Genomic DNA, 25,982 nt, shown 5'->3' with positions numbered 1-25,982 from the left:
TGTAACTCTTGCCAGCATGCACATTCTTCAGTTATTTCACATTTTAGATCCAGACAAATACCATACTACAAAGAACTCAAAAGACCTATAACAACTAATGTACAAACAGCTTAGAACAACAATAATCATGAAAAATAGGTATAAAAATATGTGTAAACTTCTTACCATGGAGCATAGAATTTAATAAAGGTGATTCCCCTAGCAATAGTTGCATCGAAGTTTTTTTCGGACAGAGAGAGCACTGCAGCCTGCTTAAAAAAAAAAATCAAAACTTTTTGTGTGTACAACATTGGCCAAATGAGCTACTTGAGAGGGAAATTCAAACTGGGAAAGATGATGTTATTGATGATATGAACAAGATTAAAAGCAGAATACCTAGCATTTATCCCTTAGCTGCTTTCCTCCCTTAGCGAGTTGTAGAGAAAGACATATTTCACTATGAATCTCACCCGTATTTGCAGAAGCAAAACATCCCTACTTCCAGGGGATTCTGCCTGTAGCCAAACTGATAGCTGTTGGAAAAAATCACCTTCACACACTGTCATACAAGTGTTTCAAAGGAATAATGCTGAGAGCAGTTGGCATCAAGTCTGCAACGGCCACTGGAGAGTTAGTGTAGGGAGGTATTTACTGTGTAATAGGGATGTCTTGACAGCTGCTCTCCCTCTGCTATATATCCTTGTGCTGCACACACAGAGAAAGCTGTTACCAGAGACACATACTTGCCTGCCAAGGGAACATCACCACACCATACTCACACGGATGCTGTGAAGAATTGTTGCTCCTGATAACATCAGGTGCAATGGGATGGGAGTGAAGGGAGGATAGAATGTTGCTTAAAGGCAGTCTCACTGATTGTATGACAGCACAGAACCAGAACAAACTTCATTTCTGCGAGACACTTTTACGGATGGGAGGGATTCAAAATAAATAAATCAGTGAGTGAATCTCATGCCTGTAAAGGCTTCAGATTCAAATGAAAGCAAAGCAAAAAACAGGAGTGCAGCTGAAAGGATTTTCAATTCTACTTTTAACCCAGTAAGAGTTTTATGAAAAGACGCCAAAGAGAGACTTGAAATTACAAATTAAAGGTACTGGATAAACTTTTACTGTAAATGACTGTTAGTTCATCAAATTAAGTTATTCCATTAAGTTGAAGTGGTATCACCTCTAAAAAATTATTTGCAAACTAGATATCATACTTAGTTATTAATTACAAAATATTAAATTAATAAAAAATGACAGTAAATATGTATTCCTCTATTATGAGCTGTTCCAAACATCATTTACAATCTAAGATACCAAATCTGCAAAACCCATAAAAAATGTCCTCCGCATAGTAAATATAGTTACATAGTAAAACACATTTCAAAGATGTGTAGATTACTATCAGAATAGCATTGTGAGCTATACAACCACAAAACTGAGTGTAATATCGGACAGCTACATTTTAGCTTGGTTTCGTAGGAAAATACAGCTTATGCAACCACTTAATCTGGTCATCTGTTGCTCACCCTGCCTTAATACATCTGGATCATTTTTGAGTAATTTTAGTGAAGTGTGGCTGAACTGCAGTCTCATGGATGTAAAAGTTCAATTTTTGTGAAAGGACTAGCATGTATTTGGCCCATATAATTGGAGAATCCACAATGGGACACACATTTGGAGTCAGAACTCATTGCTTTGTTGCCTGTGGTGCCAGCTGTGGGCTAGCCCCTTGTTTCAAAACCCATGAAAAGAAAAGCAGAACCAAGGTGTCTGAAGATGAGCAACCAAGAAATAGGGGCATCCACAGCTGGGGTGTAAAATTGCAAAGACTAACCTTAGTTCTACACTGCGTCTATTATTATTTTGCAAAAAATTCCCCCCACAATCTCCTCCTGTTTGCATGTGTGGCGGTGCAATCAAGGCGTAAGTGGGAATTTGCATCACATGTGGTTTGTTATTTCTCTAAAAATAGAGAGAAGACTAATTACTTTCTGCATTGTACTAACACCAGCTTGTTAATGTCTTCCAAATATGAGGCCGATTTAAAAAAATAGTTTTTGAGGGACATGAAAATTGCAAAACTAACATCACTTTTTGTTAGTCACCTTATACAAGATGAGTAACCCAAATGGAAAAAGTGAAATGGGAAGGATAATATTCTCTTGTGAGAAACTTGAGTATGAACTGTATTTATGTTAATAAGATAGACACTTTTTAATTATGTAAGTTCATTCTACATCACAAGGGAGTGTTAAGTCACCATCCTTATTTTCTGGACAGAGTTGTGTTCTCTACGTTTGATAACAAGCTATGCTTTAAAATGATCCCTGATCTTTCAACCTTGCCAATTTTACATTCAGCTGCAAGAAAAATGACAGATGAAAAGCAGAAGTGATTAAAAAAGACAGAAAATTACATGACATGAAGTACAGCTGTGCAGAGGTGATTAAGTTATTCCTGACAATTCCTTGGCAACATTCATAACCCCTGTAGCTCCTACAACCAAGATTAGAGTAAGTCTCCAAGCCCCAAGAGTTTTATTGCCACAGCACACATTACCCTGACACATCTAGATCAGTCTTCATGACCTTTGCTTGTTTGTTGTTTCTGCAGATAGGCTGAAAGAATGGGACAGTGACTTTTTTTAGTGGCTCAGTGCTGTTTGCTGTCTCCTTAGGTTCAAGTGAGAATCTTGCAAGTGACACTCATCTCCATAGCAACTAAGTATGCTGTCACACAGACAGGTGCCCGTAGTTCAGCACACCAAAAAAGACTGCACTTATGCCACTCTGGCTAAACCACTTATTGCAACCATAAAAAAAGGAGGCAGGTATTTTTCACATTCTCCAATTCAGCGGGTTAGTAAAAGTATCACTGAGATTTATGGTCTGATTCCACTCATTATTTGCTTTTTTAAAAAGTAGGAAAATATTTGGTACCATTTACATCTAGAAATTTTCAGTCTATCAGAGGGAGAAACACATGGAAGACTTGGACAGGCTGCTGAAACAGTTTGAACAGTTTCTATACAATTGCAGAGTGCAGGAACACCTTACCTCAGCCTCGGGTGGTTCTGCAGGTGGCTGTGGGGCTTCCGTGGGTTTACTTGCTGGTGGTTCTTTCCCAGAGCTCTGTAGTTGGGAATCCACGTACTCCCTTAAGGAATCAAAGTCCCTCTTCCCTTTGTACTGGTCACCCTACAATTATCAAGTAGTTTGCAGAAGTGTACTTATGTAGTTAATCTAGCAAATAATTATCAGAACAACGTAAGATTGCTAACTGTAAACATATTTATAATATGATTAGCTAGCCTTTAAACCTCTCCATGGCATTCTACTCACCCCATGTCTTCAGGATTTGCCATAGATTCTGTTGTACCAGAAGGAAATAAGCTAAAATTTCTTTCAGAGAAAGGTATTTTAGAAGTAAGCACCTAGAAGTAAATTTCAGAAACTTTTCCACTTTGATCTTTCTCTCGCTCTAGCCAGCATTCTTAATGTTTTATTTTTGTGAACCTAAAGCTCCTGCAAGGAATAATAAAATACCCATTGCTATCTGGTGGTGGTCTCTGTTTCTGTGAGAGCCCTGTCCGATGCAGGGGTCTATATCACAAAGGAATTTTAATTTAAAATAATGCGGGAAGCCTGTACCTGCTTGTTTGTATCCATTTCAGCAGAGTGGGGTCAATGCCAATTCATTCCTCCCAGGGCTGCTGCTGCCTCTAACCGACATGAATGTTGTGATGCCAGATTTCAGTTATGACAAAGGGGATGATGGTACTATGGACAACAATGCTGGAAGGCTGAAGCAGCCCTCCTCCTCCCCCTCCTTACTGGAAAGTACAATAGCGGCTGAAGAGATTTCCAGGAATCTCTGTGTCACATTATTGGAAAGTTGTTGGACTTGGTTTTGTGTTTTTTTACTTTTAAATGTATTGTATAAGGCAATGAAGGAACATGTGATTCTGATGGCAGTATGTCACCAGGGAATACCAACACTGCCAATGGAGAAAAAACAGTTTGATGTCAACAGAAATACATTGTTCAGACTAACAGCTGAGATTCATCTTGACCAAATACAACAGCAGTGATCTGGCTTCTTCTTTCACTTGATTCAAATAAGTCAGAGCAACTTAATCTTCAGTAATTACAAAGGGTCCAAAAAAATGATCTTGCTTGTTGAGAAAAAACACAGCTAACTTTTCTACACTGAGATATTAGTTCTTGCAAAGTGTCATGCCTTTTGTAACTATTTGAAAAATAAAAATAAAAAAGATGGAAAATAATTCTGGAGTAACAGCAGAACATTTCTTGTTCTTCAAACTCAATCTATTTACAGACCAAAGTATATCTAACTGAAAATGCCTCTAACCTTGGATGTGCCCCCTTGTCTAACTTGTGCACTCTCTCTGAAGTTACATGTGATAACTAACACTACTATTTATATACGTTTGTTCGCTACTGTTCAAGTATACAGTATTTATAAATATTTTACTTTCCCATAACTTCAGAATATTATATTTCTTTGAATTGCTACAAGGAAAAATGTCAACTGGGTGCACAGAACAGCTCTAACTTTTATCTGTGGATCAAGTATACCTCTTCCAGTATCAGTCTGAACCTCAAACATCTTCTGTGTCACAAGGGGATTTTCAAATATGAAATTGATCTTTTTTCCCCCCAGGATCTAAGCATAGCCCGCATATTATCCAGGAAAAAATGGTCTGATCTTTTGCTGAGCTTGCAGACTCACCTTTTCACCATTCCTAAACCAGAGGAGTGTGGGATAGCCACGAACTTGGTTGTCAGAGCAGACCTCATAATGCTGGGTACAGTCAACCTACGTTTTGAAAAAAAATATAAAACATTCAGTGTATAAAATAGATACTTGTTAAACATCATAGTCTCTCTTATGTTTACAAGTCTCAGAAAAATACATGAACAAGCAATACATGGCTTGGCAAAAGCTGATGCGAAGTACTGTCTTGGGAACAGTTATGTCTCCTTCCAAATAGTGGTTTGGTTATAGAATTGGGAGGCTGTGTGTATGTTTGCTTTTATTTCAGGAGGGATCAAGGAGGGACGTATGGATTGAAGGAAGTAGAAACAGTAGCAAGGAACAACGGAAACATAATTAAATATCACAGATAAGCAAATGGAATTATCTGAATAAAATTGCTGCAAAGACAACACAAAACACTAGTGTGAGAGAGCTTTTAAGTGAAGATTTATTGGCTCATCCATTTTGTAAAAGACTACTCTTTAAAATCAGAAAAAATGTCAACAGCTACCAAGTTAACTGTATTCCAAGGGAAAATCCAAGTGCACAGCAACATTCAATTCTAATTTGTCATAAAAAAATCTATAAAGTTACCAGTTCACGATCTTTTTTGAAGCAAAGAAAAAATATAACTTAAGCACTGGAGCCTTTTCTCTAGGCTTGGATTTTGAATTTGACATTAAAAACACTTTGCCTCAGATCACTGAAGATCAGTTCTAAAGATTAAACACAATCCTGCCAGTAGATAGCATTGCTGTTAAGACACTTATTTCTCCAGATTACATGAAGGTCATAGTTCAGCCTTCTTAGAAACAGTTGTGTTTCCTGTTTACTTACAGACATACAATCTCACCAACATGTGTTTCAATTAGTTTTGTAAGGTATACAGTTACACAAAATCGACTAGGCATGGAGACAAATCTCAGTGGCTTTATTACGCAACAAATATCAGCAACTGTAGCTGTGAACATGACAGAATTGAATACAACATAAATTTGGGATTTTTAAGATTTTTTTTTCTCTGGATAACAGAGAATGGTAACTTCAAGAAAACAATTAAGCTAAGCAATGATTTTATCGGGCATTCCACGTTCTCAAGAAGTAAATCAGCATATGGACATTTTGTACAAAGAGTATCATAGGAGCATTAGCCTCTGATATTTTACTCTTAGAAGGAATCGTACTTTATATCTACCGGGTCTCAAAAAGTGTATATATAAGTCTTCTCTAAAGTTTAACCATGCTGACCTGTTCTGTACATCTACAGCATATCTGAATTAGAGAATTTTCAAAAGGCTTTCATGGAAAAAAAAAAGAAAACAAAAAAACAAAAGTCAAGCTCATCACCCCTAGTAATAGCCAAAAACTTCATGAGGGCAGAGATGTGAGATTGCCAATTTCTTGTCCCTCTGCAGGACTGACACCACTGCTAACTGCAGTCTTTCAGATCAGTGGAACCAATCTGAAAGTTTAAGGGTATGGAAGCTGAGCCCAGTCAGTTTTCCACTGCTGGCACATACAGGGAGATTTGCAGCATTAGCCACTTGGACTTAGGTATGGGTCAGCAAATAAAGCCAGTAACTGCAATTGCCAGACCACCTCCATACCTCTGCATAGATGTCTCTCCACGTACAAGTAACAAGTTCCCATGGTAAATACACCACAGAATCTGGTTATCATCCCTAAGGGAAATAGCAAAGCAGGAGAAGATATCAGTTTTTAGGGTGGAAGACCCTCTGAAACCTTTAGAAAGTTCAATGGGGGTAAACAGGAAAAATAAAATTAAAAAAAAATTTGAAAAATAATTAATCATAAAGAACCCTGTAGGTCTGAAACTTGCTAAGGAATCCAATGCTGTAAAAAGCAAACTACAAGTCACTTTCCCACTCAAAATAAACAGTTAAGTCTATCAAGTTCTGACAGAGGGGAAGCCTAAGAAAAGAAATCTCAAAATATTATTCCCTGCCTCTGAAACATTTAGACTTTTTCCTAATGCTCTCTGAAAAACAAGGAGCAGTATTTGATGTTTCTAACAAGTCCTTGCTTAAAATGAGGGAGTCCTGTCAATTGTAACAAAATAGACATCTCTTCAAAACAGAGTGAAATATGGAATGTGCAAGAAAAAAAATAACCATCTCAAAATTAAAATAGGAACTATGAATATAAAAGGATTTAAGAGCCGACAAAGAAAATGACTGTTATTTTTAAATCACAGAACGAATATCATGATACTTGAATGAAACATTCATTCGTATAAAACACGTTTTCAGATTAAGAAAAGGTTACTTCACTTACCTTGCCAATCTTTACACTTTCTGAATGTTCAAAGGCTTGAGCCAGCTGCTCCCACATTGGGGCCAAAGCCTTGCAATGACCACACCAAGGAGCAAAGAATTTGATAAAGTGATTACCTTTGAAGTCAAAGAAAAGAAAAAAAGATGTAACCCCTTTGAAATTAATTTGGCTGCCATTAATGGCTAGGTATTAATCTCAGTCTGCAAATTTATGATGGTATTTCCTGAGTTAAAGATAGGAAATACTGTGAATAAAAGGCCAGGGCAAAATATTTCAGCAATTAGGTTTTCGATATTGTACACAGTCCCAAAGCGTTGCCAATTTCCCTGAAAATCCAAACAGCTTCACAACCTCAAGCCAACAAATGAGATATTAAAACTACAGCATTTTTAACCTTACCACTTGCTAGAATGTCTAATTCTATTACATCAATCACCTCCCTATTACAGAGTAGAAAGAACCACCAAGTAGCACGTATTTATAACAGCATAAATCCAAGTAAGTATTAGATTTCAACTTACAGATCTCTAAGCAAACACCACTGCATTGAGTCCCTGAGCTACCTAACTAATTTTGTTCAGCTTTCAATGCACCCTCTTTCTGCCCTGCTCTTTGCATTTTCATGTTAACTATTCAGAAAGCGCTGTACAGATTCCATGAATAGAAATTCTTTGTAGAATTTCATAGTGTTTCATAGAGAGGAGAGTCTCTGTACTATCTCATACTAATGCTTCATTTAAAAGTGTTATCTTAATTGCAGAGTAGCAGAATATGTAATTTCCTTCAATTAGAATCACTACTAATTCAAGATGCTGCATGCTTTTGCACACATCAAAGCAATGCTCTGTTAATGCAAAATAAAATGAAGTTAATTAAAACAAGAAAAAAAATAATTTGAAGGAAGTAACAGCTATTGTGGGAAAACTCTTTTTAATAGAATTACAATCCTTTGAAGACTACTTTGGGGCTGATATTACTAGAATTTCTTTCTAGTTTGAGGGCTTGTTCACAGAAGAATGTCAGATGAAAAACGCCAGAAAAACACTACAAAATGTAAACTGCAATAGCTCACTCTAATTTGTCTATTCTGCATCAGGAATACTTTCATACTGATTGACTTGCTTTGCTTTGGTCACGTAAAGAGCATACTGAAATTTCTTATGAAGGAATTAAGAACATCTAGTCAAAACCATCTATTCTGTATCACATACTCTGTGATATACTCTCTTCTCTGATAGAAAAAAAAAATCTTTTATCCCTAGAGCACAAAAAATGTAGAGGAAGACTATTTTTAAGAACAAAAGTAAACCTTCCAAGCAGAACTGCTAAGCCTCCAGCTAAATTTAAGCAATGAACTTTCTGTAATTGAAGTTCAGAGACAACAAAAGCTTTACAGATGGTTATAAACCTGATCAACTCTTGGGTATCACCAGAAGAATACCTCCTCCACTGGTGTATGAATGCCAATGGGTACAGCTTAAAAACATTTACACATACACTAAACTTAACAATTGACACTATCTTCTCAGACTGTAAACTTGTTTAATGCTCAGTGTGTCCCTGATGGTGGAGAGAAGAATACATAAAGAATTTTCATGTAATTCTCTGTTAAGCCACACATACGGGGAATTTTTTTTAAGTTCACTGCACAAAACATTCCTTTACACTTGACAATATTTCTAATTAATTAATGGTTAGTTTAGTAAGCTTTAGTATCTATCTTGCTTGTGTCATCACATGGGCACAGACCATATATCTGGCCTTAACTGTACTGTCTTCTGGAATACTGTTCTTAAATTTTCTTATGGCGTGCAATGCGTAATTAAACTACAGACTTTTTACACAGTGTGTAGTTTCATCCTCTTTTCATTAGGTGTTACTGGAAAATAAAGTGGGAAGGAAGTACCTAGAAAACTAACATTTCTGTTGCATACTTCCCACTAGTTAAGTCTCTGTAAGCAGGTATCTTGTGCTTATGAAAAAACAGTTACCTTCTGCTATGTGCATCTTGAAATTGTCTGCTGAGAGTTCATACATTCCCTGCTTAGGTTCAGGGGCTTTGGGTGGTTCCGCAACAGCTTCTGGATCCTATTCATGAGAAAAGTTAATTTGTATTTGCCTCATTCAGTAAATGCACAGTATTTGATTCCTGTATAATGCCCTTCTGTGGTAGTGTTATAAACCCTGCACTCTGAAAATTTAAATTCCTAAAGCTATCTTCCCAATTTACCTTGATTTAGGTATCTTAACATTTCCTAGCAAACTATTACTTGAAAGCAAAATGCAAAATAGTGTACCAAGTAGAAAAGACACAATAAAACAATTACTGGAATAAGTCTTTCACTGTGATGTAGTACAGTCACACTCCGCAGTAATTACTATGGCATTTGAAACATCACCATACATAAATATGTGTAGATTACTTTACTCTACAGCTTCATGTATCAGCCACATCTGCTGATGTTTCAAAAATACCACCAGTTTTGGTGGTATTTTCGCTATTTAAAAATAGGTAGTGAAAAAGCTATTTTCTGCTGCTCTAATGCAGTAAAGAGGACCTAATGGTCCTGGTAAAGGTAGCAAAAACAGAAAAAGTGCAAATACTTTATACGTAAGTTGCAGCAAACTCATTGGCACTTGGCAAAAGCAAAAAGACGACTTTCTAGATACTAGGTGAGAACTGGAAATAATCATTTAAAAACTGCAAAGTAAATTTCTTAGTTTAGGATTTAATGCTTAGCTATTAAAAAAGATCACAATTTCTTTTATTTGAATATAAATGTTCAAACTGTGACCAGCAATGACTGTAGATTTATATTGATTAGAAACAGCTATTACAACGTTAATTTTAGGCAAGGCTTACCTAATATACGCAAGTACTAAACTCCTAGTTTTCCCTAGTGATGATACTAGTTTAACTTACTTTACTGATTATTTAAAACCCTTTCTGTAGGCTACAACATTATCAGCTAATAACTGAGCTAAAGACGGCATCGCATGTTGTTAAGAGGAAATTGAGCCCAATATAAATGCAGTTTATCCTGTATTACAGCTAAATTGCTTTTCTTACTCTAGAGACATTATAGACTACTGGTGTTAATGGAATTTACACAACAAATTTACACAACACTTAAAATGTCAAAATGCTAAACATTAAAAATTGCACTATGTACGTTAGCTTTAAATATAGGAACCAAGGGCAGGTCATAGGATGGCAGTTTTAATTATTATTCTGATATACGTGGAAACTGTTCCGTATTGTTACTACTACCAGACTTTTATACTCAGGAGCATATTTCCCCATAGTGAGGGAAACCTAACCTATAGACATGACAGATCAGCAAGTCTGCAGAAGGAAATATTTCCTTTTCCTATTCCCATTTCACTTACAGATGGTTCCTCATTTAGTTTCTCCAACATCCAGTTTTCCAGTGCCTGGAGGTCTCTAGGGCCTTGGTATTTCAGAGGTTCTTGTCCTGGTTTAAGCAGCTTTAAACTAAAGGATTAAAATGTAGAAAAGAGTGAGATAAAAATTTTTGCACATGAAACATTCTCAGTGTTAACATACTTTACTAATTCAGAGCAATTCAGGCTTAACAGCTTTCTTGACTATTCACATCAGCATCTGAAATCTCTCCCAGCTAGAAGGAACATGTCCACAACTTAAGACACCTTTTTCATTCCCATGTAAGCTTTTAAAGGGGATTTTAAAAATAGCAAACAGAAATGCCATGTTAAAAATCAACATATCTTACTATTACTTTGACCAATAATCAAGAGCAAATAAAACACTGCAGAGTTCAGGTCTGGGGATAATCACTTGTTATGCTTATGAATCCTATTTCAGTTTGCCAAAAAAGCATTATTTTTGTTTTGCTCTCCCCTCTCCATCACCAAGGGAAAAATATACAAAGCCTACTTTCCTAGTAATTTCCTTCTCATGTTTTGTTTCCCATTTATTAAACTGATTAAAAACACACTGAAACAAGTCGATACAAAAATACTGTATATTGTAATACAAAAAAATTCAAGACTTCATGACTATATCATTTAATAATTGCTGTCAAAACTTTTCCATAAAATACCCAAAGCTTTTACTATTAAATATTTTAGTTAAAATTGGAAATGCATTTGCTAAAGGGACAATACCAAACTTCTGACCTAGTCTTATCTTTTAAAGCAAATCATAATTAGTTTCAATCACTGCTGTCACCCAGATTCAGCTTCCCTTGCCAAGCTGTTATTTTGCACTACGTTTTCTTTTCTTTTCTTTTTTTTTTTTTTTCCCCCTTCTTTAAATGTTTTTGCTCTCTGCTCATTCCACAGGTTGGGAAAAATGAACACACGAATATGTTGAAAAAGCCACATAATGCAAGTAATATTACATATCCATTACATATCCAAAAATGATAATACATATCCATTAGTTTTTTTCTTACTCAAAGTCTCTGCCATTCATTCTATTTTATAAGGAACAGCACCACAATATAAACTATTCAAATACACAAACACAACCAGTGTTTGCTTCTGGGGATATTAAAATAAAGTTGCAAAATTCATTGTTTCTTGATATTTCTAGTGGAACTAAGCCACAAATTGCCCTTAAGAACAATTCCTACTTCAGTGAGGGCTTTGCTATTTATAACTCTCAACTTGTAATCAGTGACACTCATCTGTGTCAAAGCAAGCGTAGCCATGAGTGTAGTCACGTTCAGTCCATTGCTGGGGTCAGCAGTAACACTAGACAAAGTGAGCCAAGAGAAGGAAAAACACAGGCTGAGGAAGGACTATGGAAGACTACATTCTCCATTTATCCACTAAGATGAGTTACTAGCAAAGCAGTTGAATCAATTTTTTCAAGAAGCTTTAAAGAAGACACAAATGAAAAAAATCCCATTGCTCCTTTTTAGCAGGGAAAAAGGGAGTACAGGTATCCGACTCAAAAGCACTAACTAGGCTGACCTCTCATAGATGTTCTAGATCATGTTCTGCCTATCAAAGCCGAAGCAGTAAGACATTTATCGCTTTTAACAGGATAAGCATAAGCACCTTAAACTCCAACTGAACTTCTCCCAGGCCAGTATAAGCAAAATTACCCAGAAAAGTCTGTACAACATCACCACTGCTATGCTAAATTCTGCTATTAATTTATAATTTTATGAGGACCCAGTTCCCTCAAAAATTTAACAGATAACCCATACATTAATGAAGAATGGTGCAGTGTACTGACAAACTTGTGACAAATTATTTTTTAAAAGACCATTAACTAGTTCTTTTTGGTTAGATAGACCAGACCAGTTCTATCATGCACATCACGGCTGCATAATGTACTATTGCTTGAGAAAATGGTACTCTAGGAGAAAAAGTGGACAATTCTGGACTTTATTTAAACAGTCAGGACATGAAACAGTTTCTTCAACAGAAAAAAAAAGAGTAAGAGTAGTATACATCACATGGTACTTTGCAACATGGTAAAGGGGCTTAAATTGAACATAGATGAGATCCAAAATGCTACAGAGAAAAATACCAAAAAATAGAACTTAGAAGTTAACTTCAACAAGTTGGCAGAGGATCATGGAAAACCAAAAAAGAAAGAAACAGGACCAGATCTCCTTTTATACTTACGTAGGGTATCCTCGGACACCAAATTCAGAGCACAGTGGAGCATCTGTGGTACAATCCACTTTAACAACATAGACCTGTGGGTTTTCCATGTTGTTGTATTTATCTCCCAAATCATTCCAAGTTGGCTGCAGACGCTGGCAATGTCCACACCTGCGACAGAATGAACAAAATATTTTCAAGTAGCTGCTCTGTTTAGAGGGCAATGATTCGATGGAGAAGTCATACACAGAACAGTCAAAGATTTTGATAAATTTAAAAATAGTTCAGTTGGAAATCTTCCATACTCAAGCACCGTTACAGTAAGTAACAGCAAATACTACTATGCAATGTAGAACAACATTGCAAACACACCTTGTAAAAATTGTCAAGAGAAAGCCTATTGAGCACCCTCTGAACTTAGCGAGGCTATCAAGAAAAGCTCTCTGCATCTTCCAACCGTCTAGAAAAAAATCACATGAGGCTGTCCGGCTTTCTTAATTCAACATTTCAAAATACTGTTTTTTTAAGCAGCAGGCAAGAAGTTCATGGTTCGTAGTCTCTTTGCAAGTCTCTTTGTGTACATCACTGGAATTGTAACTCATGAATCATGAAACACATCAGGCACTAAAATCTCAACAGGGTTTCTCAAAATCCTCCAATGCTGTGTTTTGCCCCTGCAGCACACTATAAACTATGTTTGCATATACACAGAAAAGTGGCCTACTACAGTTGCTGTTAACAGCAACTCTCTGGAAGTAGAAAATGACTATTATTCTTCTCATTAATTTTCTAGTAGTTCTAGCCATTATAGCAATACCCTATTCCTGTAAATAACTATGATGAAAAATGTTACGGAATGCATTTTCATTTCTCTTTAATAGCTGCTTTTGCCAATCCTTCAAGACATCTAGAAATACATAATTGGATTAACTGAAAACATTTTCAACCTGGCAGTTTGAAAGCTGTTTTTGCCCTTGACATGACCTAGAAAGTCTACTTTTTAAAGCAACAATTAAAACAGCATTGGGACTCAAGAGTAAATTGCTTCTTAGTCTCTCCAAAGATCCCATTTAAAAATTTCACGTATACAGATGGTTTTGAGTCCATTTATAGAAAAGCTGCACGGATTCACACCTTTCCACAGGTACCCTAATATCATTAACACAAAATAAAACCAACTTTCCATCTTAACAAGGTTGTTGCAGTTGGTTGGAGGGGTAACATATTCCCGCTATGTGGAGGAATATGACCTTCCATATGATCTCATTCTGAATTGTAATGGTGAAGGAACACAATGCACTACTACTAAAATTAAGTATTCCTTAAATATTTAACTTCAGACTGAACTCCCTCCACAATCAACTCATCATGAAGCTTGAATAGGAGAATTTTGGATTCTCTGGTCCCCTTCCCTAATGGCTGTGGAAATTTTAAACATAATGAGTACTGCCTAGTGATATAGAACTGAGCGTGGAAATCTATGTCAGGAAATTTCAAGTAATAAACCTTCTTTTTTAAGCACAGAACAGAGCTGCCTTATCCATATTTAACACTGTGATCTCTGCTATATGCAGTTCCACACTCCCTTCCTTCTTCAGATTATATGAGCTGAAATTGAAAATAAACCACGAAAAAGGTTGATAACTGAATCAGTAACTGACTTGTTAGTTATTCTTGGTTTTCATATAAATTCAGTATTACACGTAAGGAAGCAGAATGCAAGACAGTCCCTGAAAGATTTTTTCTAGAATTCATAAGGTGTTGCTACGAACAACATAAAATCAAGAAGTCAAAAACAAAGAGAGCAAGACCATGTAACGTGTCCCTCCTAGGCCCATGTACCTACACAGTCATTTGTTGCTATCACTCCCTATTAATCAGTTGGACTGGAGAAACAGCTAGTTTTCCCACTGGGGATGGCAGATACCTGGGAGTCAATGAGGAGTCCTGCTATTCCTTCCCTGCATGGGCTAGGGAGGTGCAGGAGTTCATAATCTCTGCATAGAAACATAAATGAAGATCCGAAAGAGACTGGCAGTGCTATAGGAAAGATCCAGCTTGCTGGAAAAACAAACAAAACAACAAAAACTCTTCTTCTTTTATACTACTAACATTAGGATCAGTCCCCTCTGGACAAATGAGTACAGACAAGATAAAATCCAGTCAACAGAGTTCAATTCAACCACAACAAACTGTGGCAATCAAGTCTGCTTCAGCTCAGTGGACTTCCAGAGTATGTTGAAAAGACCTATACTGGTCAAAATAAAGCAATGAACCTACTCGTTTGAGACTCAGTCCAACCAAGGAATCAGTGAAACCTCCTTTCTCTGTAGGCGTGCAATTGGCATAGCTAAAATTTTAAGAATATCTACTGCCACTTGTTTGTGGTTCTGTCCCTTGCCAACTGTAGATAGAAAGGAGGACAGCCTGATGATGAAAAATCTTAGACATATGATGGTAAATGACTTGGAGCACTCTTTTTTTATTTTTTGGTGTAGCTCACCGTATTTGAAACAAATGCAGGACGTCATCTGTACTGTTGCTACCAAAAGGGTGTGTGAGGCCTGTGGCGAAGTTTGTTTCAAGAATTCTGTATTAAAGAGTTTTGCTCTGTCCAACTCAACTCATTGCTAGTATTCATTATCCACCATCAGCAGCACCTGTAACAATCTGAAAGAAAATTCTAACTGAATTTGCTTGCTAGGCCTCTCCCTCACACCTACAGGGAGCACTGACAAAACGTGTGCATTCGTGAGAAGCATTAGGAGATAAGTACCTTAGGATCACCTAGGAACAGGGCAGGAGGTTCTAATATAGACTCCAGGGCTGTCAAACCATCATCTGATCCCACTGATGACAAAACTACTGGTGTATCTAAGCACCTTTTCTGAAGCATGTGGATGTTCCCTCTTTCCTTCTCTTCCCCTTGGACCTGAAACCTGGACCTGTTGCTGCTGGTCAAGAGGAGCGTGGAGTTCAGACTCAGGCCCTGGAGCTGAAACCCAGAGATGTTGATGAGGCCTGCTAAAGGCGAGAGTAACAAACACAGAAGCTGCAACAAGTCTGGCAAATGACGCAGCTCCCTCATGCTCATGTTGGGCAGAGATCCTCAGCCCTCCCAAGGGCACAGAATGGTCCAAGTTTGCAAGACCAGAGCGCTCTCTGATGCGCTCTGAGGACAGAGCATATGCTAGACTCTGCAACAGCCTACTTGGCAGAGGGTCTCCTATAAACTGTGTGCCAAGACAAAAGTTCATCTGGTTTTAGAGATGCCTGTGAAACGGTCAGTCAAAGTTTGAGGACACATAGATATTATCACCTGAGAAGAGACCAGAGCAGAAGCACTGCTGCTGTGCACAGGAATTTCTCTGACCTTATTCTCAGTCAAGGGTCCTTTGCTACCAAGTTGGGCTTCCTCCACTTTTGTGATCTTCAAAGGAAGACATCTGCTCTTTCAAGCTTTTGCTTAATGTCTCTGTATGGCATTATCAAGTTGATTGCAATAACAAAATAAATTAAATAGTTTTTTCAGTTTTGAAAGGGAATCCTTTTCTAGCATTCATTTCAAGTAGTAGCATGACACACGTATGCCTCAATGGCACCATGTACCAACAGGCTAGCTTAGGATTGAAATGTGTCTTGCAAAGACATCATTTCATTAACTTTACCTAAATTTAAGAAAACTTGGAGATGGGGAACACCTACAACAAAACTCCTAATAACTCTACTAGTATCACTAAGTCAGAAACAGATTTTTAAAAAATGGTAGAAGAGACGAGGGAAAAAGATGAATATGAGTAACCGCTGGAAATGTGCAGAGGTAAGGGATACTGTCCTCTTGATAGCTGTAATATCCAACAAAGCCCTGTTGTCAGTCTTCTCAACTATTCTTGTGTGAGGTGTACCAGCCTAGGGCAAAATCCCAGCGGATGTCTCACAGATGTGACAACTCCAGCTCTAATAACGTGCTACAGTGACCTGTGGCTTCGGGGACAACACGCCACCCTTTCTACTGCTTTTGTAGCAAACTTATCCTTTTATTTGCCAGAGCAGAGAGCACACAACCTTGTCAAGAAAGTATCTGCAAGGCCAGAGGAACGGGGAACGGGTAAGTCAGCAATTTCTAAACGCTGCTATTACAAAACCCGCTTGCTCTCGCTCTTAGCAGCACCCCCTGAAAGCTGTGCACTGGGAGGGCCGCGAGGAGCCGGGGTGCCTCGTCCCACAGCAGCGGCCGGGACTGTGCCAGCCCGGGGCCATTCCGGTTGCCAAACGCGCAGCTCCGCAGCTCGGCCGTGCCAGGCCCTCCGCCGCCGCCGGCCGCCATTTCACGCGTGCCGCCCCCCGGCGCCGGCCCGGCCCACGGGGCTCAGAGAGCGCCCCCGGTGCCTCCCCGCCGCCTCCTCCACGCCGGCCCGGCCGCCTCCCGCCGCCACGTCAACGAGGGAAGAGGCGGGGGGGGAGGGCGCCGGGCCGGGCCATGCCGAGCCGAGCCGAGCCGAGCCGGGCGTTGCAGGACACGGCATGGTACGGCCTCCCGCCCGCCCGCCGCTCGGGATACCCACCACGGGGCGAAGAACATGACGAAGTGCGGAGCGGCGGCGACGCCGTGCCGCAGCATCTCGGCGCTGTAAAGGTGCCGCCTGTGCGGCTCCGGCTCCTTCTCCGGCTCGGCTCGCCCCGGCACGCCGCAGAGGACGGGGCCGAGAGCGGCCCAGGACAGAAGGCGCCACCAGGCCGGGCCGGAGCGCAGCGGAGCCATAGCAGCGGCGAGCAGCGAAAACCCGGGCAGCCGCCGCCACCTCCTTCTTCCCTCCCTCTTTCCCTCCTTCCCTGCCCGCCCCTTGCCAGCCCACGCCTCTCGCTACCGCCCTCCGGCAGTCCCGGCACGCCGACCCTCGGGCTGGGGACACACGTTTCGTTACTTCTACACTTGTTGGCCCGGGCCACGGCCAACAAGTAATGGTGGTGGCCAGCAGTGGTGGAAGATGAGCGGTGTGGGAGAGCTGCGAGGAGATGGGTGGGTGGCTGCACGTCTTGTTAATTGCGGTTTGGATTTTGTGTTTTAACTGCAGGTCCTGGGGTTTGGGGTGGTGGTGGGGGTTAAGTGAATGGCCCACCTCGTTTAAAGAAAAAGGGCATTTTGATAAAGTGGATACGTGACCAAATAAATTCCTATAAACACACAGGAAGGCTGGCCTGTGGGCCTCATGCAGCCCCTTCTGCCATGGCCCATGTGCCCATGACGCAGCAATGCAGGCCGCTAAAAAGAAAATAAAAAGGAAAGCCTGGCTACTTTCCCCAGGAACCTGCATATTGGTGTGTCCAGAGCAGTAGAATTTACTTCATGTCGTGTCTTCCAGGCTCCTCTTTTCTGAACACTTTCTCACATTTCCTCTTCACCTCCCTACCAGCATCTTCCACGGGAGCAATGGTAGGAATGAGCTTGCTTTGCCTTCAGCATGCACCTCGTGCAACACCCGTCTCTTCTTTGCCTGAAGAGCAAACACTGCCTCTGGTCACTTATGCTGCAACGTCCAAACAACAAGTTTGTGAGGACCATCATTAGAGCTCACAAGAATCACTTATTAAAAAGTAAAAAATGAAAACTAAATATAATTTTATTTGAAAAATTTAAATTGCTTTTGAAAGCTACTATCTCTCTCAAAATCAGGATTCCAAAAAATCTTTACTGGGTATATACATGAAACAATTGCAAAATACTGATATTTATCACCAAGCTAGAAAAAAAGCCGGATTCTCCAGTACATTACTCACCAGTATCAGAGTACGTTTAGCTTTTGCAACAGTAACCTTTTCTTCAAACAAATTTAACTTAATTCTGTACTAACCAAATTAATGTCAATGTTTGACTAATCATGATTTCAAAAAGAAAAAAGATAAATGTAGATTATTTCCCTTCTCTAGTGTATGAAAAAAATAGCAACAAATCCCCTTAAAAAAAAAAAAAAAAAAACACTTAAGAGGGGTTGAGAATGACTAATTTTAAGACCTTGAAGGACAGTGTCCTGATACAACCAGGTGAGTTCTCTAACCACAGAAAGCACCTCCTCTAGTTAAGCAAGCTAGTTTCTTTTCGCTGCAAGTATATTTTTGTTCTGTTTTTCTCTGTACCTTTTTTTCTGTACGTTTCTCTGTACATTTTTTCTATGTTCTCTAGCACATTTAAAAATAGAGTTTTTAATTAAGTTAGAATCTTAATCCTATTATCTTAATTAAAAATAGGCTACTGAAAAATTATTTTTAAATCATTTTTAATACATTTATAAATCTAAGGTCTCCACCTAAGTGCAATAAGAAACAGAACACATAAAAATGACAGCAATAAGCATTACTTCGAGATGTAGTAGAAAAACAAATATAGTTGTTCAAAATTCCCAGGGTGAACAGGGACAGAGTACAGCTGAGCTCTCTCTAATCAGAGAGAGGTGCTGCTAGGTCAGAACTGCCAGTAAGAATGAAATTTCCTTTGTAAATACGTCTTTTTTCTCCATAACAAGCTAATAAAATTAACACTGATAATGAAATTTTTTCATCTGCCACCTTGCTCCAGCCCCTTGCTCTCTCTGTCTTTGGAACTAATAAGCTTTCTTTTTACCTCTCATCCTCCCACTTCCATTAACTGTGCTGGGACCGCAGCAGAGCTGGGGAAGAACGGTGGCCGTAGCTTTGTAGTAGGCCTGCCGGCAGCTGCCATCTTCTCAGCTAATGTGGAGGATCACCCACAGAGGTGTCACCCAACCCAAGCTGTACTCATGTCTCATCACACAAGGGGAAGGTATGTCAGATAAGCGTGCAGAAGAACTCATCCAGTCACCAACACCCTTGTTCCCTCTCCCTCGCTGCAGTTTTCCACATTGTTATCATCTCCAAGGGCAGCGTGCCAACACCACTGCACCTCTTGCTTCTCCAGCCTCTGCCTCCCATGCCTCAGATGTTTCCCCAAGGATAATCCATCAGCAGGGGGTTCCTCACAGCTACAAACAATACCCAGGAGATGTTCTTCACAGATGTGATCCCACCACAGAGCAGCTGAGCAGGCAGAACCTGGGGTGAACAGTCCCAAGGACAAAGAGTCACCATCAGCTGCTGCTTCTGCTCAGGGATGGATCAGCAGTGACGGGTTACACTTGCTGCATTTGTGCCTTGCTGCTCAGTAGTTCATGGCAGCTGGTCTTGGGTGACAACATACAACTGGGGGAAAAAGTGTCAACGCCTGTCAGGCTGTGGGTCATAGCTGATATTCACAACTGATCTATACTAATCACTTAATCGAGAGGAAATTGCAAATATACTGCAATTAACCTACGTTGCTTGTCAGCAAGAGTTGCTTGTCTTAGGGTATGAACAGTTACTGCTGATTTTGACTCACAGAGACTCCTACAACCCCCGCACATGCACCCCAGTCCCTATCTCCTGACCTACTCCGTGTGCTTGAACTCACTTCTGGAAGCAGAACTAATATTGAAACCTTTGCAAGCTGCGTGATACACAGAGGAATAATCCTGATTCAGTTCTGATAATCCAGCTTGTTCCTGGCTGTTGCTTTGCTCTGCAGAAGTGACACACTACAAACAAGTTATTTCTCTGCATGTGGTGGTTGGCCAAGGAACATGCTTGGTGGTCAGGGAGAACATACATCGCAATAGGCCTGACAGAAGTTTGATAGGACCAAGGGAACCAAGGGCTGGAAAGGACCTCAGAGGTTACAGAGTTTGGTCCTTTTTCTGCCAGATAATGGCACCATATAATCCTGTTTATAAATGTTCTTACCTCTATTTTAAGATGAGTGAGATAATTTTGCCTACACTACTCTGAAAGTTAGTTCCTTGCCTAGGATTATGAACTATAATTGCTAATTTATACCAGGGCATTCCTGTGCCTGCATTGCCCTTTAGGTGAAATACTCTTTTCCTCTTGCAGATAGTGTTTGGAGGTAGTGATACCATCCTTTCTCAACTTTTGTTCTGCTAGACTAAACAAGCCAACATCTTCCATTCATTCATGAATACTGTCCCACAAATCTTCTGCACAAGTCAGAGTGGCAAATAAAAAATAAATCATGCTCTCATCCATTCCCATACGGCTAAACAGCAAATGTCTTTTAATGCCTGTACATCTTAAATGTCTTATCCCTGATTTTAAATGTATCCCTAAAACATGATTAGCATCTTATCTAAGAGCTTGTGTATTTTGCAGATGTTTCCCCTTCCATTCATGCCACAGACAACTACTTCCGTTTTATAGCCATCACATGAAAATATGGTATTATGTATGCATTCAGTTTATGGTTTTGTTTTGTTTTCTTAATGTGATTTGCTTGCTGGCAACCAAAACAGTCTGCAGAGACTGGCTTGCATGCTAAAGTCTAGAAATAGATGCGCTGCACACCAAAGTTTCATCCACACACCTCTGTGCCATACTTTATACTATTCTATGTTACTCAGTTTAGATTTTTTTTTCCACCTAACATAGAATTCCCTCCCTCCCCCATTTGCAGGTGGGAAAAATGACCCCTCTGAAGCAGTTTTGTTGCTCTATTTTTCTCCACATCTCATTACTCACTTCTATTTTCTTCAGTTTTGAGGACTTTGCTACAAGCAGGCTTGTTTTCTTAAGAGCTTCCTGTTTCTGTGACATGTTTTACAATAACAGCTAAGTTTTGTCAACAGGGAATACTCATATCTGGAAGCAGTGAGGAAAAACACGAAGTTGCCCGAGACCCTCAGGGAAGAAATGCCAGAGGCGTCATCCAGTCCAGTTAAGAATCATTTGTGCAGGAAAAGCTGAGCCTCAAGGTTTCCAATCTGTATTGGCCTTGTTTAGCTTTGCTGCCTTCTGTCACTTTGAAATGTTTTAAATAAATCTTTGTATCTTAGGAAAACCGTGTATACACACTTTTTTATAACACTCAGCTTTAGATGAAATAAAAATCACCTTTTAGGAGTCACTCTGGCTTTCATAAAATTGCCCTGTTCTGTTCTATTCCTTCAAATAGAAATGTAGCTCCATATTTGACTTATCCAAGCCAAGTGCCAAGATTATTTTTCCAACATTTTTCCTCATTTTTTTCTCTTGTTTGGGGAAATATTCTAAAACTATAGGATTATTTCCCTCCCAATCTTGTTAGAAGACCACACTGTGACTCCCTGATTTAGTGCTTCTTCATAGCAATTAGCAGTACTCATAACCAGTGCACAGCAGTGGACTATATTACAGCACAGCTGATTTCAAGATATCAGACAATGCCCAGAAAATCAGAGAAGTTTTCACTACACATTGGATGGCGTGAAAGTATACAAAATAAGGGGAAAAGTCCATTTTACTGTACATTACTAAACTGCGCTGTGTCAGTGGAGTGCTGCAATTTGTGTTAGCCTTGACTGCGGCCCCCATGATTCACAGCAAACACGGGTTATTTCAGTGTGTCATTCGTATCTCAGGCATATCACTTAACTTGCCATGTAAATGTAGTTTTCTAATTTACATTCCTCTGTTAACTCTATCTGTAATCCATTAGGAAAATAAAAAAATAAAAGCCAGCCTCATCTGCACAACCCCCCTAGAAGACTTCCAAAGCCCAGAATATAGCATGTTGTATTTTGACAGCTGTCCTTCGAATCCTAAAGCATAACCTCTCAGGGGACATAGCATTATGTAATTTTTGTGACAGCACAATTGTCATTCAGCTAGAAAGAAGGATATTGTGATCTCAATGGAAAAGAAAAGCGATACTGCCATCTGTAAGCTTATACCCTTTTTCTTTGATAATTTGTACCTCTCATGGAGGGTTGGGAGTGGAAATTACTACAAGCTGTTGAAGAAAATGACATCATTTTGCCACCCACAAAACGTTAGGAGTTTGACAGCCTAGAAAATGGCACAGCAGAAAGGAAAGAGCAATCTCATGGTAAAGGAGCGCTCTTGCTTCTGGAGGAAATGTATTCTCATTGTGATGGCCAACCACCATCTCTATGGGACTCTGACCACGATGGCCACAAAACACACTTTTAATAGCTGCTCTCTACACTGGCTGCAGGAGAGGAGTACATAATTGCTGGAACCACTACTCTCTCCATGGACCTCAGATTCTTACAGTTTGGTCAAATGAACCAGAATTTTGCTTTCTGGCAATTTACTCTCAATTGTAAGTCACTATGCAGCAAAATTAATAAACAGGGAAATTCAGTTATGCAATTAGAAGTTGTTAGGAAGAATAGCATAATATAGATTGAAGATTTCATGGATCATAAAGAAAGAATTTCCTGTCTATTAATTTTGCAGCTGCTTTAATGCGTTCCTCCTAATGATGGAATACTGGAGGCTATTTTTTTCCATGGTTGAATTTTCTTCCATTACACGGTACACACCCTCTTAAGTAACCTGCAGCTGCTTTTATCTGCCACCACTTATGTTGGCCCATTGTGATATTTGACACATTGCAGAGCCCCTGTGATTCCTCAGTATACCCTAAATAAACTCAAACTGAAGCACATGAAATGTGGGTTGCAAGCACAAGCAGAATTTTAAAACGTCCTGAGGTATCCAGGTGAATGAAGATTAGAAGAAAAAAAAAAAAAAGCACTTGTGTAGAAGGAGTTACTCACACATCGATTCTGGCCAACTCCGCATGCAATATAGCAAGAAAACTGTTTTTAATTATTTTTTAATCAGCGCTTTCTCCCTGATCTGCTCTGTACCCTTCTGGTGGCTCATAACCAGCATACTCCAAAATCCACCCAAAGAAAAGTTGGGCTCTGATGTTGTTCTTTCTAAGACAGATGCAATTTAGGAGATGAATAAGAGCAACTTTTCTCCCCTTCATTTTCTTTTCTGAACTGTGGCACCACCTCTCTTTAGAAAAGAAGACCCAAAAGCATGGAGGACTATAATTCTAACTGACAGGGTTGCCATTACTTAATGTTTGTTTAATGCTTCCAGTGTGTCACATAATCTAATTTGGATGTTTTGAAACAGTAATGAACTTTTTCCCCCTAACAGCTGATGTCAAATTCAGTATTTATTGTTTCACAGAAGCAAAGAGGAGTGTACAGAGATTCGAGAATAAAGCAGACAGACAACGTTTCACATGGGAGCTAGCTGATTAGGATTTAAACAAGAATGCTTTCCTTATGCATTTCTCTCATTTCAAACTTCTCTCTTTGGTCCCTGTAATCTAGAGTTTTGCACCTGTGGTACAAGGAGATTTTTCTTTCTAGCTCTCTCCAAGACAACAGCTTCCTTCTTTATTTTTAGCTCTTTGCCTTACATTTTTATACTCGTAGTTATCAGTATTTCCCTTCTTTTGCTACAGAAGTATATTAATTGAGAAACTGGTGTATCAAACTATCTATTCTATGGCTCATAAAATTAATTCTCTAGATACCATGTGAAAAATGAAAGAACAACAACAAAAACATAATATTCATAGAGTTTCTTTCTAAATCAGGCAAACACTCAACCTCCTTTCTATTTCATGTACATGACTAAGCCATTCAAAACATTCAGAAATGTAACCTGCTGGCCATGTTCACCTTAGATTCACAAAAGAAATAGGTTTACAACAGGGTTTTACTACATGCCACCAGAGGAACAGCACAACATCTGTAGGAAGAAAGTTTGGAGACAGCTAAGGAAAATCATTAGTAAGAGAGAAAAGAGGAAGAGGAGAGAAGGCCAAAGATGGAACATGGTGGGATACTTCCCTAGAAACATGAGGGAGAGCACTCATGGAAAAAGGCAGCAAAAGAAAGAGGAAACAGGAAATAATCTTACAAAACCCAACCAACCACCACCACCAACAACAAAGAATAATTTTTCAAACAAGATGAAACAAGTCATTGAGGAAGTCAAAATGAGCAGAGAAACATGCCATCGCTCCTCTGAATGCAGAAAGTCATCTAGGAACTCTTTAGGAGTGAGTATGATTGAATTTCTGAACAGACACTAAAAATGAAAGAACTGTAAATAAGTGATTAAATATAAATAATTTGCCTATGATTTGGCCAAATTAGCTTTTTCTAGCTTACCCTGAGCAATTTGTTTAACTCCTGCTTGTTAGAGGAAAACATCAAAGCATCACGCATGTTAAGCTCCATGTTCAGCAAGTCTATTAAAACCACCCTTTTGCAAGACGGAAAGAGGAGCTGTGACAGGATTTGGAGTTTGCTGTGGACACCCATAGCTAGTATAGTTTCAACAGCTTTTTTGTTGTTCTCCTTAAGTGTCAAAATGGTTCCCAAGCAGAGACATCTGTTTTAAGAGCAGTGACCATGTCCCTGCCATTTCAGAGTGCTCTTGACTGCATTAGCAACCAGAGATTTTGGGGTCATCGTTCTTAATGGGAAATATTAATCTGCTCTTTATGTAGACAGCAGTTATTCTTAATTATTGAAACATGAGTGTGTTTCTAGCATATTTAGTGTGCTAGAGAACTATTAGATACCTATATTTTTGATCTAATCTTTGGGTAAATATGACCAAATCAGTGACTGTAGCTTTAGGCGTTCAGCCAGGGGGAAATTAATTTCCCATGCTAATATTCTGAATGAAAAACTCAGATACCCCAGTTTAACAAAACTAAACACGCTAGTTTTTCTGTGAAGGCTCAGTCCGTGTGATAAAAAACAAGCCACCCTTCCTTGACTGCTATCTTGACAAAATATATTGACTGTGTATATGCCTACTACTAAAATGTATTAAATAAATATTTTTTTCCTTGGCATGATCTTGAACACAATTTGATTAAGCTCTGCATGTATAATACAATTAAAAATAATGTAGTTAGCCAGTTATGGCTCAGTACATTTTGAACTTACTTTTTATAGCAGCTCTAAGCGACCAACCGCACAAGGCCAGCTACTCTGCAATAGTAGATTTGTCTTCTTTCACTCTTCCCAGACTGATCCACGGCAATGAATTCTGCCTCAGGAGACATGAGAAATATTCTGGAAGCAAAAGACAGTCAGTCAGCTGGGGACAACTCAGGGCAGGTCACCGAGAGGTACGGACACCAGTGTGGCATCCTGCAGGAAGGCAGCAGTCACTTTCACGGAGATGGAAGCTGCAGCAGTCACCACTGGCTCAGAGCATTGTACCACTGACCTTTGAACAGCCAGCTCTGAGCTCAATCTGTTTTCTTCCTCTGTATCATGCAGAAGAAAATGTCTCTGGATCCACCACTCTGACACAGCAAGGTGCCAACAGCAGCTAGGGAACTTCCAGTCAGCATCACATCCCACCACAGATCCTGTGTCTAGCAAGCCTGGATTAACAGAAAAGCATTCACCAGGGAC

At 39.3% G+C, this 25,982-nt stretch overlaps 1 protein-coding gene and 1 long non-coding RNA gene across 3 annotated transcripts in view; one reads left to right on the top strand and one right to left on the bottom strand.

Annotated features, from left to right (window-relative positions):
• Positions 1–17,574, bottom strand: part of TXNDC5 (thioredoxin domain containing 5) — a 22,812-nt gene extending 5,238 nt beyond the window's left edge. Inside the window, exons 1-8 of one of the 2 annotated variants that reach the window (XM_048072068.2) lie at positions 17,232–17,574; positions 12,688–12,837; positions 10,453–10,558; positions 9,054–9,150; positions 7,063–7,178; positions 4,741–4,827; positions 3,045–3,185; positions 166–251 (exon numbers count right to left, since the gene is read on the bottom strand). In XM_048072068.2, coding sequence (XP_047928025.2) covers positions 166–251; positions 3,045–3,185; positions 4,741–4,827; positions 7,063–7,178; positions 9,054–9,150; positions 10,453–10,558; positions 12,688–12,837; positions 17,232–17,428 — 980 coding nt within the window. In that variant the 5' untranslated portion in view covers positions 17,429–17,574. The remainder of the gene's footprint in view (positions 1–165; positions 252–3,044; positions 3,186–4,740; positions 4,828–7,062; positions 7,179–9,053; positions 9,151–10,452; positions 10,559–12,687; positions 12,838–17,231) is intronic. The other variant, XM_048072069.2, reaches the window with a different exon arrangement.
• LOC125183738 (uncharacterized) lies at positions 17,547–25,982 on the top strand. The gene is made up of 4 exons (XR_010829426.1): positions 17,547–17,686; positions 21,360–24,604; positions 25,588–25,690; positions 25,845–25,982. It is a non-coding gene; the product is annotated as an uncharacterized lncRNA (long non-coding RNA).

Source organism: Anser cygnoides, chromosome 2 (genome assembly GCF_040182565.1).
Source record: "Anser cygnoides isolate HZ-2024a breed goose chromosome 2, Taihu_goose_T2T_genome, whole genome shotgun sequence".
Taxonomy (NCBI): domain Eukaryota; kingdom Metazoa; phylum Chordata; class Aves; order Anseriformes; family Anatidae; genus Anser; species Anser cygnoides.
Note: the sequence above shows the minus strand (reverse complement) of the source record. Positions and strands in the feature narration are given on the sequence as shown.